Genomic DNA, 22818 nt, shown 5'->3' with positions numbered 1-22818 from the left:
TTGCTGACACAATTATATTGAGGTGACAGAGCATATTTTGCATGATTTAAATCCTTTAAAACATGGTACAGTTTACTGTGTGGCACAGCATATGTCAATTTTGGTAAATATTCAGTATGTGTCTGAAAAGTTTTTGTATACTCTGCACCTGTTCTATGAATGGAGTTCCGTCAAGTTTATTGATCACGTTGTTCATTCTTCCTGTTCCTTCTTAGTTTTCATCTGCCTGAACCCATCAGTTACTGAGAGAAGTGGGCTAGAATCCCTGCCATGGCTATGTATTTGTTTACCCTTTGCGTTCGGCTTCATTTTATCAATGCTGCAGCTCCATGAAGTGCCTACAAATTTAGAATTTTATATCTTATGATGATGCAAACTTTCTAGCATCCTGAAATGTACTCTTTTAAGTTCTAGGGTACATTTTGCCTTGAAATCTGATTTGTCTGTTATCAATATAACAGCATTATTTCCTTCGGTTGGTATTTGCATGGTGTGTATTTTCTCATCCTTTTGTTTTTCAACCCTTCTGTATCTTTATATTCTTTTATATTCAGAGTGGGGCTCTTATAAGCAGCCTATGATTTGATTCTATTGAAGTATGCTACATATAACCCAACACCCTAATTAAAATCCAGAAATTTCCATCACCTCAGAAAGTTCTTCCAATGAGTCCCACTCCCCATAAGCAATCACCATGTTGATCTCATTCACTATAGCTTACTTGGCCTGTTCTTGAATTTCACATAAATGACATAAATGCTATCTAGTTTCTTCTCCGTAAAACAATGTTTTGGAGTTTCAGCCATGTTGTTGCATGTACTATAGTCGTCCCCCCACCCACCCCAGTTTTTTAATTGGTGAATAATGTTCTCTTGTGTGAGTAGATCACAATTTATCTCTTCTGATTATGGACATCCAGGTCATTTTCAGGTTTTGGCTATTGTGAATATAGGTACTGTGAACTTTCTTTTATAAGTCTTTGTATGGACATAGGTCTTCATTTCCTTTTGGGTAAATAACTAGGTTTAGAATTTCTAATTTGTAGGATAAGTGGACGTATAATTTCAGAAGTTTCCAGACAGCTGTCCAGAGTCGTATCATCTCACCCTCCTGCTGGGATGGGTAGAATTCCAGTTGCTCCACATTCTCACCAGTATTTGTCTTTTAACTTTACTTGTTCTACTGGGTACAAACTGGTACCTCATTGTGCTTTTAGTCTGTATTTCCCAGATGACTGATAATGTTAAGAACCTTTGAGTATTCTTTTTTACACTCATACCTTTCATGAAGTCCCTCTTCAAGTCTTTTGTCCATTTTCATCTGGACTTTGTCTTATTTTTTAAACGATTTGTGGGGATTCTTTATATACCGCCATACAACAAATACAGCTCTTTTGTCAGATATATTTACCCCGTATATTTTCTTCCATTCTGTGGTTTGCCTTTTCATTTCCTTAATGATGTCTTCTGACAAAAAGAAGTTTTAATTTTATTGAAGTCCATGCCGTCAATTTTGTCTTTTCTGATTCATGCTTTTTGGGTCCTCTCTGAGAAAGCTCTCCCTGTCGCAAAGTCTCGTGACATTCTTCTATGTTTTCTTCATAGTTTTAGCTTTACACTTAGTTCTTCAATCTGTCTCAAATTAATTTGTATTGTGAGGCAGAGGTAAGATGCAGTATGTTCCCATGTGATTATGCAGTTGTCCCAACATCATTTGTTGAAAAGACTTTCTTTTCTGCATTGAAAAGCCTTGGCACCTTAGTCAAAAATTATAACATTGAAAAAAAAATGTAATTTTGAGTCTTCTGGGGTGTGCACTAGAATGGTTTCTGCTTCCATTAGCAGCTCTCTTCATTGTTTCATGGGTTTAGGTGGGGGAGTCTTAAAAGTATTTTTGTCAAAATTTTTTAATATTAATGCTTTTTAAACTAGTGTTAATGGAATTGTATTTTTTCATTTTGTTTACAACTGTGTGGTACCTGTCTATGGAAGTACTGCTGATTTTTGTGTATCGACCTTACACACTGTAATCCTATTTAAATTCATTTATTCTTGGAGTTGTCTTGTAGATTCCTTGGGATTTTCTATGTACATCATTATGTTGTCTGAAAGTAAAGACAGTGTGCATCCTCTCCTTTCAGCTTTTTTCCATACCTTGCTGAACAGGCTAGGATTTCCAGTACCGTATTGAATAAAGTAGTGACCAACACCCTTACCTTTTCACAATCTTATCGGAGAGTCATTCAACATCATACTGTTAAGTTTGGTATTAGTTGTAGGTTGTCAATTATTAAGATGAGGAAGTTTCCTTCTATTTACAGTTTGCTGAATGTTTTTATTAAGAATGGGTCTTGAGGGATGCCTGGGTGGCTCAGTCGTTAAGCGTCCGCCTTCAGCTCAAGTCGTGACCCAGAGTCCTGGGATCGATCAAGCCGTGCATGGGTCTCCTTGCTCAGCAGGGAGCCTGCTTTTTTCTCTCCCACTCCCCCTGCTGTATTCCCTCTCTTGCTGTCTCTCTCTCTCTCAAATAAATAAAATCTTAAAAAAAAAAAAAAAAAAGAATAGGTCTTGAGTTTTACCTTAACTTTTTTCTACATCTTTTTTTTTTTAAGATTTTATTTATTTTAGAGAAAGAGCATGGGTGGGGGGTGGTTTCAGGGCCAGAGGGAGAGAGAAGCTCAAGCAGACTCCAAGGTTAGCACAGAGCCCAACACAGTGCTCGATCTCACGACCCTGAGATTATGATCTGAGCCAAAACCATGAGTCAGACACTCAACCAACTACAACACCCAGGTGCCCCATTCTGCATATTTAGGTAATAACCTGGTTTTCTCCTTTTTTTCTATTAATATGATGGATAATTGTATTAGTTATATATTATTAAGTAAGAAATCATCCCAGTGCTTAGCCTCTGGCAGCAACAAACATTATCTAGTCTTTCTGTGACCAGGAACCTGAGTGGCTTAGCTGATGATGGTTCTCGCTCTGGCTCTCATGGTATTGGGAGTCAGGATGTCAGTTGGGGACGCTGTCAAGTGGAGGCTTGGCTGGGGCTGAAGGATCTGCTTCCAGGATGGTTCACTCACAAGGCTGCTGGCTGGAGGCCCCAATTCCTCCAACCTTTACCACGTGAGCGTCTCGGTCCTCACAGGGCAGCCAACTTGCAGGGCAGGCGGTCCGAGAGCGAGAGCAGGGAGGAGTCTGCGGTGTCTTCTGTGGTCTATTTGGGAGCAGCCACCATGGCTTTTGTTGAGTAGGGGGGTAACTGAGACACCCATCCCAGACGCACACCGTGCAGAGTACAGCAGCACTCCTGAAGAGAGGCACATCGGAAGAAGAAAGTTCGCAGATCTCGTAGCCACCACAGACGCGCTAAGTGAACTTCACAAGTGCAGTCATCCTTGATGGATCCATTCATGAGTCAACATCAGAGAAACTGAAACTGAGAATACCATTTTACAACACAGCAGGCTGGCCATCTTCAAAAGTCGAAAAAGTCGAGGAAAGACTAAGAAACTGATCCGGATTAACGGAGACTAAAGAGTCATGACAACTAAATACAGCATGTGATTTTGAACTGAATGTTTTACCAAAAAGCCTATCACTGGAACAACTGGCGAAACTCAGATGGGTTCTGAGAAATAAATGGTAGTAACGTGTCAGTGTTAATTTCATGATTTTTATGGTCTTGTTCTGCTCATGTAGGAGCGTGTTCTGGCTGTTAGGAAATGTCCACTAACCTTCAGAGCTAATGAGGCAGCTTATTGTCCCATGGTTCAGGATAAATTAATTCTGTGCTTAGAAGTTTTCTCTAAATTGGAGGCTGTTTAAAAAAAATTTTTTTAATGGTGGTTATTATACTGCATTACAAGAAAGCATTACAAAACAACTGGCTTTTTTCCCTGATGTTATTACAAGACAACTGGCTATTTGATGTAAAACTTGGTAACATTGTATTGTTGGTGCCATCTTCACCTTCCACTGGCTCTGAGAGCCCAGGCCACCTTACTCTCCCTAAACATGGGAGCCTCACTTTGGCCAGCCTTCGATACCTCCCTCTGGGCCATTCTGCCTCTCCACCTGAATGGCCCACCGAGTAGCAACTTTGAGATTAAGGAGTTATTCACCACAGGAAAACAAGGAGGAAGAGCAAAAATAATTTCTTTTTATTTCACACACATAGTACTGTTCCCATGGCTCTTCATTCCCTCTTGTAGAAGTGAGTTTTCACTGGATGTCATTCATTTCCCTTTGGCCTAAAGAACTTTTGTAGTATTTCATGTGTTCCGAGCTACTGGTGACAATTCCCACAGTTTTTGTTTGTCAGAAAGTGTCATGTCTGTACTGCATTCTCACATCTGAAGACTGTTTTTGCTAGAGAACAGATTTCTGGGCTGATTGTTGTCATCGTATACCATAATGATTCGATATTTGTGCGTATCGTGAAATGATCACCGCAATAGGTTTAGTTAACACCTATTACCACACATAGCTACAAAAGCTTTTTTTCTTGAGATGCGAACTTTTAAGTTACTTGCTGAGCAACCTTCCGATACGCAGGAGAGTGTTAGTGACTGTAATACCGTGCTGCTCATTGCCTTGTCAAGATGGGTAAAGGTGGTCAGAAGGTACAGACTCCCAGCTGTAAGTCCTGGGGATTTCATGTACAGGTTTTTCTACCCAAAATATGATGCATCTTTTTATTTGGCTGCTTTTAAGATCTGCTATCTTTTGAGGCACCTGGATGGTGCAGTCAGTTAGGCGTCCAGCTCTCGGTTCCCGCTGGAGTCATGATCTTGGAGTCATGAGATCAAGCCCCCCATCAGGCTCTGTGCTCAGCAGGGAGTCTGCCTGAGATTATTCCCCCCCCCCTTCTCCCTCCACCTCTGCTCCTCCTTCCACTTGCACGTGCTCCCTCTTCCTTCCTCCCTCCTTCTCTCTCTCTCTCTTTCTCTCTCTCTCTAAAATAAATAAATAAAATCTTAAAAAAAAATCTGCAGTTTTTCATTTTCAGTTTACTCTAATAGTAGGTGCATAATATACTCTAGGTTCAATGGACTAGAGTTTCTTGGATCAAAAATCTGATTTTCTGGGACCTATGTTTCATCTCCCCCGTTCTTGCACTCTGCCGGTGGGATTCCAGTTTACAGATGGAAAGTTGTTCGGTCTAACAGATGGCCGAGTCCTGGGGTTTCTGGGCAGAGGGCATTTCTATCCTTTCCCCCGTCTCATCTGTCTTTAAGTTCAGTTGCTCCTTTCTTCTGTCTCTTAAGTACATCTAGTATATTTTTTTCCACTCAGATGCTATCCTTCCTTCTAGAATTTCATGTGATTCCTTCTTTATATTTTACATGCTTCGATTTCCCATCTGTTCACTCAATATGACTCTTTTCCTTTAAGTCATATTTATATTTGTAGTAGCTTCTTTAAACTATGTGTCTGCTGATGCCAACATCTGGATCTGCTCAGGGTCTGTTGCTCTTTACTCTTTTTCTCTTGACCTTGGGTCTCATTTCTTGGCCTGTGTAGCATTTCTTCCTGTGTACTGGACACTGCAGAAGGCAGGTTGCAGAGATTTTAGACTCTCTTCTCTTTGGCCGAGGAGTGCTGAGTTTTGTTTAGCAGAAAGTTAAATTAGGAAGCTTGCTTTCACACTTTGTTAAGATGGTTCTGTCGGAGTGTCGCCGTTAGCCTCGTGGCACATGCTTATTCCCAGGACATTGTCTTTACGTCTAAGGTCTTGTCTCTGGATTTTCTTTCAGGGTGTTCCTGGACCCCTTTTAAGTTGGTAGGATTCAAACTTCCCACTCTCGCCTGAACCTAGCAGCAGCTGAAATCTGTGCCCAGCTTTTTCTTCCAGCCTTCCGGTTGTTGCTCTCCTTGGCATCTCCCCGCGTGTGTGAAGTTTAGGTGTCAGCTGTGGGTTCGAGGTGAGTGTACGGATAGACGGAAGGCTCTCTCCCCTGCGGCTCCTTCCTGCCCAGGCTTCCCCTGGCTTTCCAGCCACACTGGCAGCCTTGCCTGTCGACCCTCAGCCAGGACCGCCAGCTTTCCTCTGGACCAGGTTACCAGGGTGACTCCGGCACAGGTGGCCACCGCCGCAGCTGGGCTCACAGCTCCCCAGCTAGACTTTTAATTGGAGTATTTATTTGACTTTTCTTATTTTACTTTTCTTAGTCTTTATGTCTAAACCTACAGTTTTACGCCTTGTTTTTTATTTACCCTGTCCTGTGTTCTTTTAGATTGAATGTTGTTTGTAGTGGTGTGTTTCTGCACGTTGTTATCTTGGTAATTATAGATTCTTTGGTTATTCTTTAAGCGTTTACTCTAGAAATTACCTTATGCATCCTCGACTTACTTGAGTCTAATATAAATTACTTTTACCCCATTCCAACAATGCAAGGTTCTCAAATCTAATTCTCTGCTTCCTGCCTTTTATGCTCCTACAGTATATTTTAATTCTAGATCTCACAGGACATTCATTATTGTTACACAGTGAACATTCCTGTCGATTTCCTGCATACGTTTACTCTCTGCGGTGCCTTACATTCCTGCCTGCATTTCTCACCTTCTGTCGGGGATAATTTACTTGGTTCTGAAGAACAACACCATTTTGTATTTCCTTTAGTACACGCTTCTGGCGCAGGGTTGTCTATCTGAAAATGTCTGAATTTTATCTTATTATTGAGCTTTTATTTACATGAGATCAGATGTGTAGCTCTGTGAATATTTACCTTGTGCTTGTTTATGTGCACCAAGACCCAGAACCCCTCGGTTCCCTCAGACAGCTGCCTCACCAGCCCAGCCTACGTTCTGACTTCTGTCCCCAGAGTGCCAACGTGTGTTCAGACTTCTTACGCACGGGTCTCGTTATATGTACTCATGCGTGCTGCCTTCTTTTGCTCAAAACAGTTAATGAGATTTATCCTTGTTTTCGCTTTTATCAGGAGTTTGTTCTTAGTGTTGACTAGCATTCTGTTGTGAGACTACGCCACGGTTTGCTTTTCCGGTCCGTCTCCCGTGGGTGGACTTTACATGGAGTCCAGTTCTGAGCTCTGCCAAGTAAAGACGCTCTGAATAGTCCCACACAGTTCTTTCTGTGGGTGTATCGCTGTGTTACTGTCGAGCACATGCCTGAGATAGAATTTCTGGTTAATAGGCATATTTGTTACCTATCTTGGTGTCACAGATTACCCCTTAGATTATCAGCTTAAAAACACAATGAACACGTATTACATCTCACGGTTTTCAGGCGTCAGGAATTCAGGAGCAGCTTAGTGGGGTGACTCTGGCTCTTGCCATCCAGAGCTCTCCACAGGACTGCTTGAGTGTCCCCGCAACATGAGAGCCGTCATCCTCAGAATGAGGAGTCCGCAAGAGCCCAAGATAGAAGCCACTGTGTCTTTATGACCTCACCTGTCATTTCCATCATGTCCTCTTGGTTACCCAGATCAGCCCTGTTCACTGTGGGAGTGGACTGCACAAAGATATCAGTGCCAGGAGTCAGGACCCTTGGGACTGTCTTGGATGCTGGCTACCACGATAGGTTTAAAGGCATGTTTAGGGGTGCCTAGGTGGCTCAATTGATGAAGCATCTGCCTTCGGCTCAGGTCATGATCCAGGAGTCCTGGGGTCAAGCCCCACATTGAGCTCCCTGCTCAGCGGGCAATCTGCCTCTCCCTTTCCCTCTCCCTCTGCTCCTCCCCCGGCTCACACCCTCCTGTGTGTGTGTGTGTGCACGTGCGCTCTTTCTCTCTCTCTCATATTCACTTTCTCTCTCTACCTCAAATAAAGAAAATCTTCTTGAGAACTAAATAAATGAAAGCATGTTTAACTGTTGAAGAGATCACTGTCCTAACCTAAGCGTTTGCACCTGCTCCCCATTCCCCACCAGTACGAGAGGTTCCCGCACTGCACACCTTCCCTGATGGTTGTTTTTAATTCTAGCATATCGTAATCATGTGTGAGGTTGGTTTTCACCAAATATAGAATTCTTGGTTTTCAGTTACTGTCTTTTAGACTTTGGAAAATCTTCACCCATGTTCTTAGAGCCCCTCTGCTTTCATTGACATGGGTCAGTTCTGTTCCTCTCTTGATGCGAATGAGTCATTTTCCTCCTCCGAGTGCCTTCAAAGTTTCCTTTCGTCTTTGGATTTCAGCAGTCTTCCTTTGATGTTCCAGGTGAAGTTGTCATTCTTGGGTTCATAGTGTTTCTGGAACCTGTGGTTTGATGTCTTTCAAGTTGGAAAATTCTCTGCCATTATCTCTTCAATATTGCTTTTGTTCCATTTTCCCCTGGTGCTCCCAGCCTGCTGTGACTGCAGTGCAGAAGGGGTTCATCTCTGTGTCTCCCCTGCTCCTCTGTATTTCCCATCATTTTTTGGCTCATGCTTCAGTCTAGGTATTTTTCCTAGCCCCTCATCCAGTTCATTAATCATTTTCTTCATCTAATTTTAACCTGATTTTAAACCTACTTAAAGAACCATTAAGTTCTTGATTTCTGTTATTATTTTCCCAGAGTTCTAGTGTATTCATTAAGTTTTGTTTTAGTTTCCTTTTCTCTGCTGCAGTTGTTAATCTGGGTTTTGGTTTTTGTTTTTAATTTAATTTAATTGTTTTAAGTCATCTCTACACCCAACATGGGACTCAGACTCACCACCCTGAGATCAAGAGTATCGTGCTCTACCGACTGAACCAGCCAGGTGCCACTGGGTTTTTGTTTTCTTAAATGTATTAGGCATAGTTATTTTCAAGTCCCTTTTTTTATCCCCTTCCCAACCCCCAAGTCCATTTTTAATGACAAAAACACAGTGGAAAGTGGATGATTGTTGGAGTTGGGTAATGGATTCTGCTTTTGTGAGTGAAAATTTTCATGACAAAAGTTAAAAATAAAGATGTCTGATAGCCAATCCATTCTCCAGATGACCTGTGTTTCCCTTCATTGTCTGTCTTTTGTCTTCGTTATTGATCACCCTGACTTATCCCCTTGTATGCATAGCATTTTTCTGTAATTTTATCTGTTTATTTGTGAGAAACAGAAAGAGAGGGGGGCAGAGGCAGAGGGAGAAGCAGGCTCCCTGCAGCGCAGGAACCCCAGTGCAAGGCTCGATCCCAGGACCCTGAGATCATGACACAAGCCAAAGTCAGAGGCTTAACCGACTGAGACACCCAGGCGCCCCTGCATAACATCTTTTAAATTGCATTCCAGCTATTGTTTGATTAAAGTTTTAGGAATAATTTGAGGCTCTAGATCCAGGTCAGCAAACTTACGACCCAGGAGCCAAATCCAGTCATGCCGGTCCTTTAAATACTGTTTCTGGCTGCTTTCATGCTACAGCAGCAAAACTGACAACAGACCATGGCATGCAGAACTGAAGACATCTGCTGTGTGCCCCTTATACAGGAAGAATTTACCAGCTCCTGCTTTGCATGTTTTCCTCCAGAGACCCGAATCCAATCCCCACTACCGCTCTGCTTTCTTATCACTTGTGGGACAAATCCAAATGGTCGTTTTTAGTTTTGGTCTGCCTCCACGCCCGCAGTCCCTGCTATGGCCTTCTGTGGCCTTCACCCCCAGCCTGAGGCTCTGGGCCCGGGTGATGGCTTACTCTCTCAAAGCCTCTGCCCTCGTCCATTGTCTTCTGTTTTCATGCACGATTCCAGCTGCCTGAGCATGCTTACTGCAGAATACACCTGCTGACTTCGGGCTCATCGCGTAAGATGTCAGTCGTATTGTTCTCTCCTTATGGGAGCTTTTTCAAAGTTACAGAGGACATAACTTTGTCCTCTGTTTTGCCAGCTTGCCACCTGGAACTGTGCTCTGTCCTCCGTCCTGCTCGATTTGACAGGTGTTTGCCGGGGCCCTTCCCTAGCATGAGTTCTCTACGGCTTTGTTTCTCAGGCCTCACATGGATTGGCCCTCTGGGTATGTTTTTGAGGGGATGACAGGAAAGATGTCTTACACCGTTCGTCCAAGGGTGTTTCTTCGCTCTAGAGTTCATCGATTCCTGTTGTTGGTGGAACCTGGCTGTCTGATTTGAGCCTTTCTTTGACTCTCTGTCTAAAGTCTTGATCTACTCTGGTTCCTTCCATTCATCCTAGACACATGACTTTCAACTGAAAAGCCTTCTGACATTGCGTCTGTGTTCATTTGTTAGCCTTTAGGAAACAGTACCTGTCATTTTCCCTTCCACTGTCCATCCCACCAGACCTCAAATGAGGAGGCATCCCTGAGTCCTCCCTCATCTGCACACTTCTCTTTCAATCTATATGCAAGTCTTGTGTGTTCCCATTCTTAAAAAAAATCTCATATCCTTCCACTACTCTCTAAATAGTCTGATTTTGAGAATATCAGTTGGATCATGTTGTTTTTTTTTTTAATCTTTAATGGCTTCCTGTTGACCTAAGAATAATAACCAGAAACTTCACTGTGATTTTTATCACTTTTTCCTCTCTCACTACACTGCAGCCACGGCCCTTTCCAAACACCTGATCTCTCCTACCTTGGGGCCTTTGCACTTCCTGTTTCCTCTTTTTGAAATGTTTTCTTCTTTCCCAGTATTCAAATGGTCGGATCTTCTCACCTGTTAAGATTTATCTGAGAGGTTTTTCCTACCACCCTATCTCAAATGACCGCTTCAGTCATTATCAGCACACAATAGTTTGACGTCTCCACAGTAGGTATTAAAATCTATAATCATGTGTCTGTTTACCTATTTATTGTCTGCTCCCACCGCTGCAGGAACCTCATCTGAAAATACCACCAAGTGATAGCCTCCGTGCCCAACCCATAGTACTCGCGCAATGTAAAGTTGTTCTTTAATTACAAGACTGCTGTAATGGTGCATACTCACCGGCTCTGCTTACCCATCTCACGTGCACTTCAGATGCTCTTATTAGCTTCCGCCCCATCATTCCACTGAAACCACTACTGCAGAGTTTCACATCAACTTGTGAATAGCCAATATAATCCACAAGTTGCTTTTTATTGTATTTGTCCTCTCTAGAAGTATCTGGCATTATCTTGATATCCTCTTTTGCTGCAAAGCCTCTGGTTACCTGGGATACATTTCTGATTCTTCTCCTTCCCACCTCCTGGGGCAGTCCTTCTTGTTCTGCTTTTCGGCCTCAGGGTCCACCCCTAAAATGCTGAAGCAGTGAGGATTTCTTCCATAGCCCTGTGTCTTCCCGCATGATTTCATTCACACTCACAGCCCTGAGGGCCACCTTTCTCCAGATGGTGGCCCTCAGATGACTGCTTTGTCACTGCAGAGACACCTGGGACTCCATGTGTCTGCCACTGAACTCCTCTTTCCACCCTCTCAGCCCCAAAGACCGCATCCGACTTTGTCAATAAGTCCACTGCTGGGTGTGAATGGTACAACCGCTGTGACATGCGAGTGGTAGTGATAATCATGTTTATATGTTATAGACTTTAAACAGACTAACTCAGCCACTAAACAACCCTGTGTGCTTTTGGATTCAGTTATAAAGAGAGATAAGATTCTCATCTGAAAAAAAAACAAAACAAGCCAGGTAAGATTTTAAAAGCCCATTAGAGGGGTGCCTGGCTGGCTCAGTTGGGAGAGCATGTAACTCTCGATCTTGGGGTCATGAGTTCAAGCCCCACATTGGGTGTAGAGATTACTTAAATAAGTTTAAAAACTAAAAAATAATAATAATAAAACCCCGTTAGGTATCTGAGCTCACAGAGAAACCAATGTGAAATAAACTTGAGAAGGTGACAAACCACTCCTAAGAGAGAAGTGATTCTTGGCGGGTTTCGATCCCAACAGAAACAGAGACAGGGACAGTCTGCTGTGGGCGGGAGCACTTGAACTGTCCACTGGGGAGACTTGAGGTGGGGCAGAAGAGCTCAGAGAAACCTGTCCAAGGGGGCCTCTGCCTTCATAGGGCAACAGTGGCCAAGACACGGGGACCCAGGTGGGGAACTGGAACGCCAAGAGAATTCCTCAGAATCTTGATCAGTTTACTGATCTTTGCTATGTCCAGTCTGAGCTCCTCTCCTAAAATGTGTACCTAAAGTCAGGTCAGTAGAAAATATCCAGACCGAAATACGAAGGGAAGAAGAGTTAACAGCGATGGAAGAATTGGAGATCTGTAGCTCGCTGTCAGTCTCATCGTGAACTGTTTTTACTGGTCACACTTCTTCTCCCAAATACATATTTTATTTCCGCACCAACAACCAATTCTCCAGCTCTCCAGACAACTCCTGGGTACTCTTCACTTCCGTTCTGTTCTGACGGGAGCTCCCTGGAGTCACGTCAGCCTCCCCAGGCTGAAGGGCTCCGTCCCATGGGACTGATGGCATGTCAGATGCCAGCCGCGAGCACTGAGAACCCGCACTCGTGTCTGACGTGGCCATAAAGTGGGGTTCCCACAGGTGCCCCCGCCCTCAGGTTGGGTAATTCACCAGAACAGCTCCTAGAATGCAAGAACACAGTTTCCTTACCTTTACTGCTTTATTGTAAAGAACACACATGAACAGCCAGATGAAGAGGTACATAGAGCTGGAAGGGCCCCAAGCCTGGGAGCTTCTCGTCCCATGGAGCCAAGCTGTGCCACCAACCCAGCGGCTCTTCAAACCCCATGGTTAAGGGATTTTTTATGGAGGTCTGGTTACTAGGTGTGACGGATCAAATCACCGGCGGTTGGTGATGAGCTCCATCGCCAGCCCCTCACCACTCCCTGTGCCTTGCAGGAGAGGGCTGAACATTCCAACCTTCTAGTCAATATTTGGTCTTTCTAGCACCCAGCACCTCCCTCCCCTGTCCGAGGGCTGTCTGAGAGTCCACCAGGAGTCACCTCGTTAGAATGAAAGACATTCCTTGCACTCTAGAAATTCTAAGAGATTTTGGACCTCTCTGTCAGAACCTGGTGACAAAGACCAAATATGTATTTCTTATACCACATTCATGTACACCTAATTGGCATCCCAGAAAGAAAGAAAAAGAATGGGCCAAAAGAAATGATTCAAAAGATAAAGGGCAATAACTTTCCAAAATTGATTAAAGTGATCGATCTATAAATCCAAAAATCTCTAAACTGTAACCAGGATAAATATGAAACAAGCCATAGCCCAGATATGCGATAGTCAAACTGCTCAAAACCAAAGAGCAGATCTTAAGAGCACCTGGGCGGGGAGGGGATATTTTAAAAAAAAACAAAAAAACCAAACCCGTGATATGTGGGAGAACAGTGATAAGAATTATCACTGACTTCTCGGCAGAAACACCGGAGGCCAGAACTGTGAGTGATATAGCATCCTCAGTTTGGGGGTAGGGGGGAGACCTGCCAAGCAAACATTCTGTACCCGGCAAAAATTGTCAGTAGGGATGCCTGGGTGGCTTATTCGGTTAAGCATCTGCCTTCAGCTCGGGTCATGATCCCCGGGTCCTGGGATCGAGTCTCACATCGTGCTGCTTGCTCAACGGGGCGGCCCCTCTTCCTCTGCCCCTCCCCCTGCTTTGTGCTTGTGTTCTCTCTGATAAATAAATAAATAAAATCTTTTTAAAACATTTTTTCTCTTCAATAGTAAAGGTGAAATAAAGACATTCTTAGGCAAAAGCTGAGAGAATCTGCCAGATCCATATCATAAGACATGCTGAAAGAAATTTTAAAAAGACTACTGGCCTTTAAAGTAAAAATAATAAATATTGTGTTTATAGCATATGAAGATGTTAAATATAAGGCAACAAGAGTACAGTGGGTGGGAAGGGGATACACAGAATTAGATTGTCCTGTATCACAAGTTGTTCATGAAATAGCATATTATGTGGAAATAGACCAAAATTTATAGGTTCATATTATAATCTCTAGAGAAGCCATTAATAAAGGTCACACAAAAAGATGTACAGCTAAAAATTCAATACAAAAGAAAAAAATAGAATAAAAGAAAAAAAGTGATTTATCCAAAGGAGGCAGAAAAGGAGGAGCAGAGAAACAAATGCCAAGACAGGAAACTTAACACCGGCCGTATAAATGATGACATCACATGTCATTACTTCTAGTAGTTAACATGTTTTATGGACTCCATAGAGCATAGTACATTTCTGCATATGCTATCGCGTGTGACCTGTGACGTTTTGCAGTTTTTACCGTCTTAGTGCCTTGTTTCCTTTTTGTATCAGCTAGACACTCCAGTACAATGTTGAGTAGTAGTGGTAAGAGTGGACATCCAGGCCTTGTCCTTAACGCACGGCTAAAGTTCAAGAGTAACAACCAAAATGTCAGCGGGGCTGTGGTACAACTGGAATTGGATGTGTTTCTGATGGGAGCATAAGTGCTGTGGCTGCTTGGAAGGGCTCTTCTCTGTTTTCAGATAAGTTACACATGCATCTGCCCTGTGACTTAGTGTGCCCTCTTAGGTGTTTATCCAAGAAACATTAAAATACGTCCTTATGGAAAGACTCATGCAATATGTCTTATTTATAATAGCCAGAACTGGAAACAATCCTCAGCATGAGAATGGGCAGAGTAAAATATGTGTACAATGGAATACCATACAGAAGAAATAACTACCAAATAATATAGATTGATTTCAAAAGCTTTGTTAAATGATAGAAGCCTGGACACAATAGAGGGTTGAAGTCCAAGGACAATCCAAACTAAGCTGGGAAGGAGAAGTCACAAATGGTTTGCCTGGGATGGGTACAAGAGTGAAGTGGAAATGGGCGTGAGGGAACTTTCTGGGGTTATGGAAGCGTTCTGTGTCTGGTTTGGGGCCATAGGTCAATAGTTAGAAGAGATCATGAACTGTCGAAACTCATTGAACTGAAAATCTATACTCAGCACTTTATTGTAAGATAATTATACTTTAGTAAAATATGTTAATTTTTTTAATATTTCTCAAGCCCTGTGTTGTAGGTACTGAAGTTATTCCTAGCTTCCAAATGAGAGAACTGAGGCAGAGCGAGGTCTGTTGACTTGCCCAGTGCAGCACAGTTCTTCGCCAAAGCAGGGTGGTCTGGCTGAACAGCCTGCCCTCTTGCTCCCTGTGCTCATCCCGCACCCTGGCCCAGCGGTTCATTCCCTGTCGTGGACTTTATTCTTCAGATAAGCTCATATATGTACCAAACCCCAAGGTTAATAATTGTACAAGGCCAGTCACCACAGCACTGCTGGTGAGTAGGGCTCTGGCTGTGTTATTTATAGTGCACTCTCTCAGGATGATACAGTAAAGGGAAGGAGCCAGCTTGTGAAAACCTTGTGTATTTCTGTTGGATGATTTCCTAGGTATAGGGTAGAGTGAAAAGAATCAGCGATATGGACTGTATGCCACTATCTCTGTCAAAAATAAACGAAGGGGCCAGGGGACACTGTATATACCTGCACTCGTGTAAACCTAGAGCATTTCTGAAACGAGACCTGAGGAGCTGGTGAGGTTAGTTTCCAGGGAGAGGAATTGAAGATCTGGGCAGAAGGGACATTCTGGAGTGCTCCTGTTCGGTACATCTTGGGTAATGAGGCATAAGAGTCTATATTACCTATTCAAAAAATGAATGAGTACAGTTCCAATTTGGAAATGATTGAAATAGCTCATCGCACATATAGTGGCCTGAGCTGACAGCAGCCAGCTTCAGACTCCTCCCCCCTGTCCCTCTTCCTCCTGTCAGTCAAAACCCTGTGGCTTTTGCGTGTCCACCTCAGAGTCGAGCCTACCCCACCTTTCTCTGGGATCATTTCCCTTCCTTGTTTGCCTTGTCTGCCCATTTCCCTCCGTCGATCCGCGCTCTCACGCCTTGTGTTTCCCGGGTTTTGCCTACAAAGCCACATCGCTTCCACTGTGCAAGATCCCTAAAAACAGAGCCGGCAGACTCCTCCGTGGCTTGTTAAGGGGCTGGTAGCTGACAGAGGCACCCCAAAGGTCTGTTGCCTGCTTCTAGAATTCACCTCTGCAACAGAGCAGATAACACCATCTCTTTCCCTTCAGTGGCTCCCCTTGACTTGTAGCTGCCTTTCCCAAAACACCATCTGTGAATGACTTGAGATGCTGCACAGATGAACGTTTTAAATTTATATCGAGAGTTTTATTGTCTGTTAGGCAAAATAAAACTAGTCCATGAAACCGGTGGGGTTTTAATTTTACTGATATTATTGCCTACACAAGGCAAAGTTAAGAAATTGGGGAGCCATTTTTTTTACAGTAAGACAGACAGATGGAACTCAGATAGGGCAGAAATGGTAAGGATGGTGGCGCCCTGGCCTGGGGAGCTGCTAACTTGCAGGAAACGGGGCCTCACGCAGAGCAGTCGCGCATCAGTGTTGAGTGCAGTAGCTTGCCGACCTTCACCAGCTGCCTGTCACCACCCTGCCCAGAGCCTTTTCTGTGGTTACTGAACTGCACTCCCCACCCCGCCCTGCCCAGTCTAACCGTGGAGAGCCACGGGAATCTCCTTGTACATTCACAATTTTGTGCTTCAGTTCCTGCTGTTTATCTTTACAGACTGCGACCCCCTCCTCCCTTGGGTCCTGTCCCTATCAGCCAGGCAAACTCCCTCCTTCTGGGTTTCTTCCCCGAAGCCCTCCCTAGTGTATTAGTTTATTGTTCTGGAAGTCAGAAGTCCAATTCGCTTGCTCAGAGTTGAGGTGTTGGCAGAACCGCTTCTTTCCAGAACCTCTGAGGGGAGAATCTGTTCCCTTACCTTTTTCCATTTCTAGCGGCTGCCTTGGCTTCATCAGTCTTCAGGACACATTGTTCTGGTCTTCACTTCCATCTTCATGTCACCTTCTTCCCTGGCTCCAACTCCTCCACCTGTTATAAGGACCCTCGTGATTTCACGGGGCCCACCTGGGTCACCCGGGATCTTCCCCGCATCTCAAGATTCTTCACCTAACCACATCTGCAAAGTCCCCTTTGCCCTAAAAGGTAACATAATCACAGCTTCTCGGATTGGGGTGTGGACATTCTTTGGGGCAGGAACATGATTCAGCCTCCCACACCTGGCGTCACCACTTTCCTGGGTACTTGGACTTGGCTTTCCCTCGGTGCTCCCACAGCTCTTTCCATCCTTCAGGAGCTCACTGAGTATCTGCTTTTTAATTGTCTGTTCACCCAACCAGTCCCCCCACTGTGAGGCGCCCGGGGGCACAGACAGAGTTAGACTCCTGTTGCTTGTGAGCCCCATTCCTGCCCTGCAGTAGAAGGGAGTACACCGCCCAGGATGAGATGGCCCCGCAGTGCTGCCGCTCCAAGTGTCCTAGCTGCGCCACTCACTGGCTCTGTCCCCACCGTGTCTTGTCTGCAAAATGGCGATGAATAGTCAAACCCAACCCAAGAGACTCACAGTAAGGACTGAAAGGGTCACATGTAAAAGTATGAGAAAAACTCACAATAATGAGCACTTTGTCAGGGCACCTAGCTAGCTTCATTGTTGTAGGTTTTACTTAGGACCTGAAAGCTTTTATATTACTCTAAGTTATTCTTGACAAACTTAGGAAAGGGGGAGCTAACCTGTTAAGTTTAGTTATTTTTACATTTAAAGTAATGTTTTCCTTGATTTTAAATATTTTTTCAAAAGTTGTTAGAATGGCAAAAGCGTAGAAGGTCCTAAGGGATCTGCCTAGGGTGACCATGAACCTGTGGAACAAACCAGCTGCTGTGCAGTGACTGCCGAGAAGGAAGCGCTCTACGGTGTGATCGTGAATCCTCAGACCTGGTTACCCTAAGAGATAGATGCTCGTGGTTGAAGGAAGGGTTAAAGATAGACGTGACTGCAGAGCCCACATGGCTTATGTGGAATTTATGGAGACTCAAAGACTTGTGGCTCTTTGAACTACTCTAACAGAAGCCACGTGTGCCCTGAAATCCACTTAATTCTCCCTGAGCACCTGTCAAGTTCCTGGCACTGTCCTAAACTCTTCTGAAGACCCCTGGATATGTCCTCTAGAGGAATGACCAGATTTCACATACTTGTGGTCTTCTTACGTCTCAATCTTGGTGCATCCAGTGGCATTTCTGTCCCTCTATATCACCTAGAGAGACAAGCATTGTTTGCGTGAGATTTAGAGTTGGCTAGAGTTGGCTAGAGGTTAATTTTAAAATACGTTGAGTTTTCAACCTTAAAAGGCACCACGTAGCATTGTAGGGATGATAGCATCCCCTGTGCCGTTCCAAGGAAAGGACGTGCAGTCAAGTGAGGTGCTGGAATATGGTGGCAGGGCACACCTGTGTTCCGAGAGTTCACCAAGTCCGCTACGGTTAAAGAAAAGACACTTTTAAAACACCTTGTGGCAAGTATTTTCATTGAGAACACGTAGTCTGACCGAGGATCATGACTACTTGGTGTGCATGGAAGTCATATTTTTAGAATGTCGTGAAAAATGGAGAAGTATATGAAAGGCATTCTAGCTTTAGGAAATAATGCTAGTGGGGATTTTAGATTAAAGAGGTAATAAGATCTGCCTAGCAGAGTGAAGAGAGATGGTTTAGTAGTGAAAAATAAGGTTATCAGACAAGTAAATGGCAGGCTGGAAAATAAAAATGTATCATTTGGATGGCAGGAAGCCATTGCCTGTTTTTCAAAAAGCAAGATATTGAAGTTATCATACCCTCCGCATCATTTAACTTGAATGTTAAAGGAGCGATCCTGGAGCTCGAGTGACGATGGGAGGGACAAATCGTAGTAGTCCTGCTCAAAGATTAGGGTCCAATTTATGAATTTATCTCAGGGGTTGAGGTTCAAGTGTAGATCAAATATAAAATGAAGAACCAGACAGTTCTACAAAACTGGATGCAAGTAACAAAGGACAAAGTAGTTGCAGACCAGCCTGTGTTCTGTGGAGAGCAGACATAATGTTCTGATTTGAGAATGTGGAGTTTACAACCACTGTTGGGGGGCGTGGAAAAGCCCTGTCTTCGCCACGGTTAAGTGTGAGATGGTGACAGAGTATCTGGAGTCTGTATAGTTCAGCTGAAGTCAAAAGTGCTGTCCTTACAGACAAAAATGTGAATCTAGGGAAGGGATTCATCCCGGTGAGTCCTGCAGGAGACCTGCCGCACGCCCCCATAGTGGTCCCCTGGGCGACACACCCCCTCCTATGTCTGGCCCTAAAGCCAGGTGTTACCACTACGTAGACTAACCAAAGCAAACACTGAAAAGGAGGAATTAGTTCTTACAGGTGTGATAGGCCAAGATTTCTGGCTCTCAAAAGTCAACGGAGATGCTCGTTGCAATAAAGAGGCATTTGTAGGGCTCAGGGGAGGCGAGGCAGGTACAGTCATCTCCCATAGCCACTGTAGCTGGGGCCTCCGGTGGGAAGGCGCTCCTGACTCAGCACATGAGCCAGCAGCCAGGAGAGCCCATAAAGTGCCACAGGTGCTTCCTAAACAGAATTCCAGAGGTCTGAGTGATGGAGGGACATGGTGGTTCGCAGCAGCTGCCCAGTGTTGCCTCGTTCCCTTTGACTAGCAGAGAGCTTAGAGCTGGTGGCTAGGCAGGAGTGGGCAGGAAGGCCCCCCACCCCAGTTGCTGAACCCACATCCCTCACATCCAAGAGGCTGCTCACCTGGCTGCAGGTGGAGAGCGAGGGTCACCTGCGATTTCAACTCTGCCTGTGTTTCAGATGCCCGAGCACTTTATGCAGTGCTTGGCCAAGATGCCGCGCACTGTTGAAGTACTGGAAAGCGGAGTAGTCAATGGGAACATGGTAAAATGTTTTGTCAGGAATCTAGGGTAGCATGGAGAAGGTAGATGAGGAAGATACCCCAGTTGCAGAGGAAGAAGGACAGCAAGATCACTGCCTTCATGGAGCTGACATTTTCCCTGGCTTAGACGGGTAGATTAAGACACTCAAAGAAGCCAGTCAGACGTCGAGTACCAGTACGGTAGTAGGCATCCCGAAGCTGAAACAGGACAGGGTGCGACGTGCAGAGTGGAGTCGGAGCGGGAAGCTGCCTGGTTTGGGGGTGCTGCGCAGGCTTCTGCCATCACTGACATTTTGAACTCAGACCAGAAGAATGAGGAGCACGTAGCCACGGGTGAGCTGGTGGGGGAGGGCATTCCAGGCAAGGGAACTGTCAGTGTAAAGACAGAAGGAGGCACAGGTGGAAAGATTTGAGACTGGGAGCAGAAAACCATGGCTGACTCTGGTGGCCCAGACAGAACATGCTGGTCATGATCGGGCAGCACGATGGAAAAGACCTCTCTGACTCCGCTGAAGTCAGAAGGGCGGAAATCACAGCCAGTGTGAATGGCGGTGTGTGGATTCTCAAGTTGAAAGGGTTGACTGGGAAACACGTTGGGGGATTGAGGGCTTATGATCTCTGTTGTCCATGAGAAGGCTGCTGCCCTGAGAAGGAGGGTAGTGGGAAGTGATAAGGGGCCGGCAAGAAGTCATAGGAAGAATGAGGAGTAATTGCTGTGTGGAGCGAGAGCCCGAAGAGGTGGCCTAGCTTAAAAAGGACAGTCTTCCCACTGGTCCACACAGCTTTGTGGCTTTCCTCCAGCAAGACAGCCACCCCACCCGTAGAGGAGAAGCAGGTACAGAGGTGCGTGGGTCCCTTCTGGGTGGTTAAGACAGGACAGACAAGATTCTTAAGGAACTGGCAGTGTGGACAAGTGATGCTGGGATAAAGGACAAGAAGCCAACAGCTCTGGACCCAAGAAGACCCAAGTAGAGAGCTTTGGGCTCACCAGAACTCAGTGTAGACAAGAAGGAGGCGTGTTGAGTGACGATGCCAGGGAGGCTAGAAGGATGGTCTGCAGTCAGACAGAAGGTTGGCTTTAATCTTTAAGATACTTTCATTGCATTACAGCTGCCATTTTGTGTGTCTTTCTCCTGAGTAATGAATCCGTGTGTTCATTAAAGGAGAAATGGTTGGCAGGTATCTTGAACTTCAGTGAATTCTGATCCTGAAATGAAACATTTCCTTTTAATTGTTGCATTTATCGTTCTCAGCTTTTTGTCTGCTTGAAGCCTGTTTCTTCTCTTGCTCTTTGAGCAGCCAAAATGGTTGTGTTGGATGCATTGGCTGTGTTAACAGGCCTCTATTGGACGCCTGTTGTCACTCCTAAATGTAACACCACAGCCATAATTGATGGAGAGTTGAGTTGTAAGCTTTTACGACTAATTGCAAAGTCTAAACTAAACCATTTCCTGGAGCTGCCTTTAAATACTAATAATAATACCTTGTATAGGTTTAGTGCTTTACAATTTACAGAGCACTTCCGCATATATCATATCATTTAATCCTCACAATAAACAAGGCTTTTTGAATGTTTAGATCTTTCCTAAGTGAGAAATCATGTTGCACATCCTGATTTAATCCTGGTGGGTCGCTGAAGTTCTTGATACAGTAACCACTTACCGAGCACCTTCTATGCAGAAAGCACTTTACTAAGGATACCAAGGGGTAAATTTCCAGTAAATAAATATCCAGTAAATGGTACCTCTCCAATAAATGTGATCTTGCTTCCCAGTCTGTTTTCCCTTCCTCATCATAGTCAACATTTCGGAGGCTGCTTGCTAACCCATAAATTGATATAAATATTGCTGGGAATTCATTGTATCAGAGTTAAAGTTTTTACAACTAAGGATTCTGATACTTGTCTAAGCTCAGTGATTCTTCAGAAGGTCATTCTATGGATTCCAGTTTGCACTTTCTTTAAGAACTTACACAATTAGTTGACTCTCAAAAAATACTTCAGACATCCAGCATATTTGAAAATGCCTAGCCATTGCGTTCATGTCCTGATGAAGATGATTAGGGTATGATTCCAAGAGCACAACTCGGCCCTTGGCCCCCGAAGGCTCATTAGGGAGTACAAAAGAAGGCATAATCACCTCCGGGTTCTGCGAGGAGCCTGGAGGACAGAGAACTTCCCAGGAGGGAGCTCTGTAAGGTGAGGGTGGAAGATGGCACTGGAGCCGAGCCAACCCTGAGACTTTAAACCTGTGTCCAGGAGTCCTTTCATTCCAGGCACATGCTCTGGGCCCCTGTGGCTCCTCACACGTTCTCCAAAACGTAGAAGACCCCCAAATGATAGGAACCTTCAAAGGCCCGCGGGCAGAGCGGCCCTTCCGAGTAAGCAGGGTGACCTACATACCATCATTCCAGACCCGAAGGGCTGATGTGGCCTGGCAGGTTAGCCCAGAGGCTGTTCTGGTCTCGAGACTCAGAAGTGGTCCCTGGGGGCTTCGCCGCTCCGGCCATCTTCCCCCTCCTGGTTTGGCATCTTAATTTTATTAACTCTGGTGTTACATTACCTCTTATTCATGTGGTTTGGGACTGGGGTGGACAAACCCCAATGGCCCAGTGTGTTTTACTAGTGCACTCATTTCCCGGACACACAGGTTTTTCCAGAAGTTTTCCCATGATACCATCTCTTTAAATAACCGCTTCTGTGTATTTTACAAGGGAGGCTGATGTCTGGATTGCCAAATTATCTCTTGGTTCTTTTGATAACGGAGCTTAGGCGATCACAAACCAAAGACCTCTTCTGAGCAGATGTACCTAATGCTTTATTTTGACCCAGAATATGCAGCCAGCCTCTGAGCATCCCCTAAACACTGCCGAGAGGACCGCAGTGAGGGGCGAGGGCGGAGCGGGAGTTTGAGCATTAAGTCTAAGCGTCATGTCCAACTGGGGCTGCGGCATCGTGCTTTCAATAACTGTGTTCTGATCATTTAGGTCTCTCTTTGTAGGGCATCTTTTATGACCAAGACTGTCCAGTACCAAAATGAGCTACATAAATTCCTAATCTGGGATACAGCTGGACAAGAACGAGTAAGTCGCCCTTTAATTTACTATGTGTTTTTCTGAGGCCCACATTAAAGCTCCGACCCAACCGTCAATGTC

General features: G+C 44.7%; 1 protein-coding gene across 1 annotated transcript in view; it reads left to right on the top strand.

Annotated features, from left to right (window-relative positions):
- Positions 1–22818, top strand: part of RAB22A (RAB22A, member RAS oncogene family) — a 49390-nt gene that overhangs the window by 9263 nt on the left and 17309 nt on the right. The window contains exon 3 of the mRNA XM_080814747.1: positions 22665–22746. Within this exon, the coding sequence (XP_080670873.1) occupies positions 22665–22746 (82 nt within the window). The remainder of the gene's footprint in view (positions 1–22664; positions 22747–22818) is intronic.

The sequence above is a fragment of the Martes martes genome (assembly GCF_963455335.1).
Source record: "Martes martes genome assembly, chromosome: 9".
In the NCBI taxonomy this organism is placed as follows: Eukaryota; Metazoa; Chordata; class Mammalia; order Carnivora; family Mustelidae; genus Martes; species Martes martes.
The sequence above is the reverse complement of the archived record's forward strand: the minus strand, read 5'-3'. Positions and strand labels throughout refer to the sequence as shown.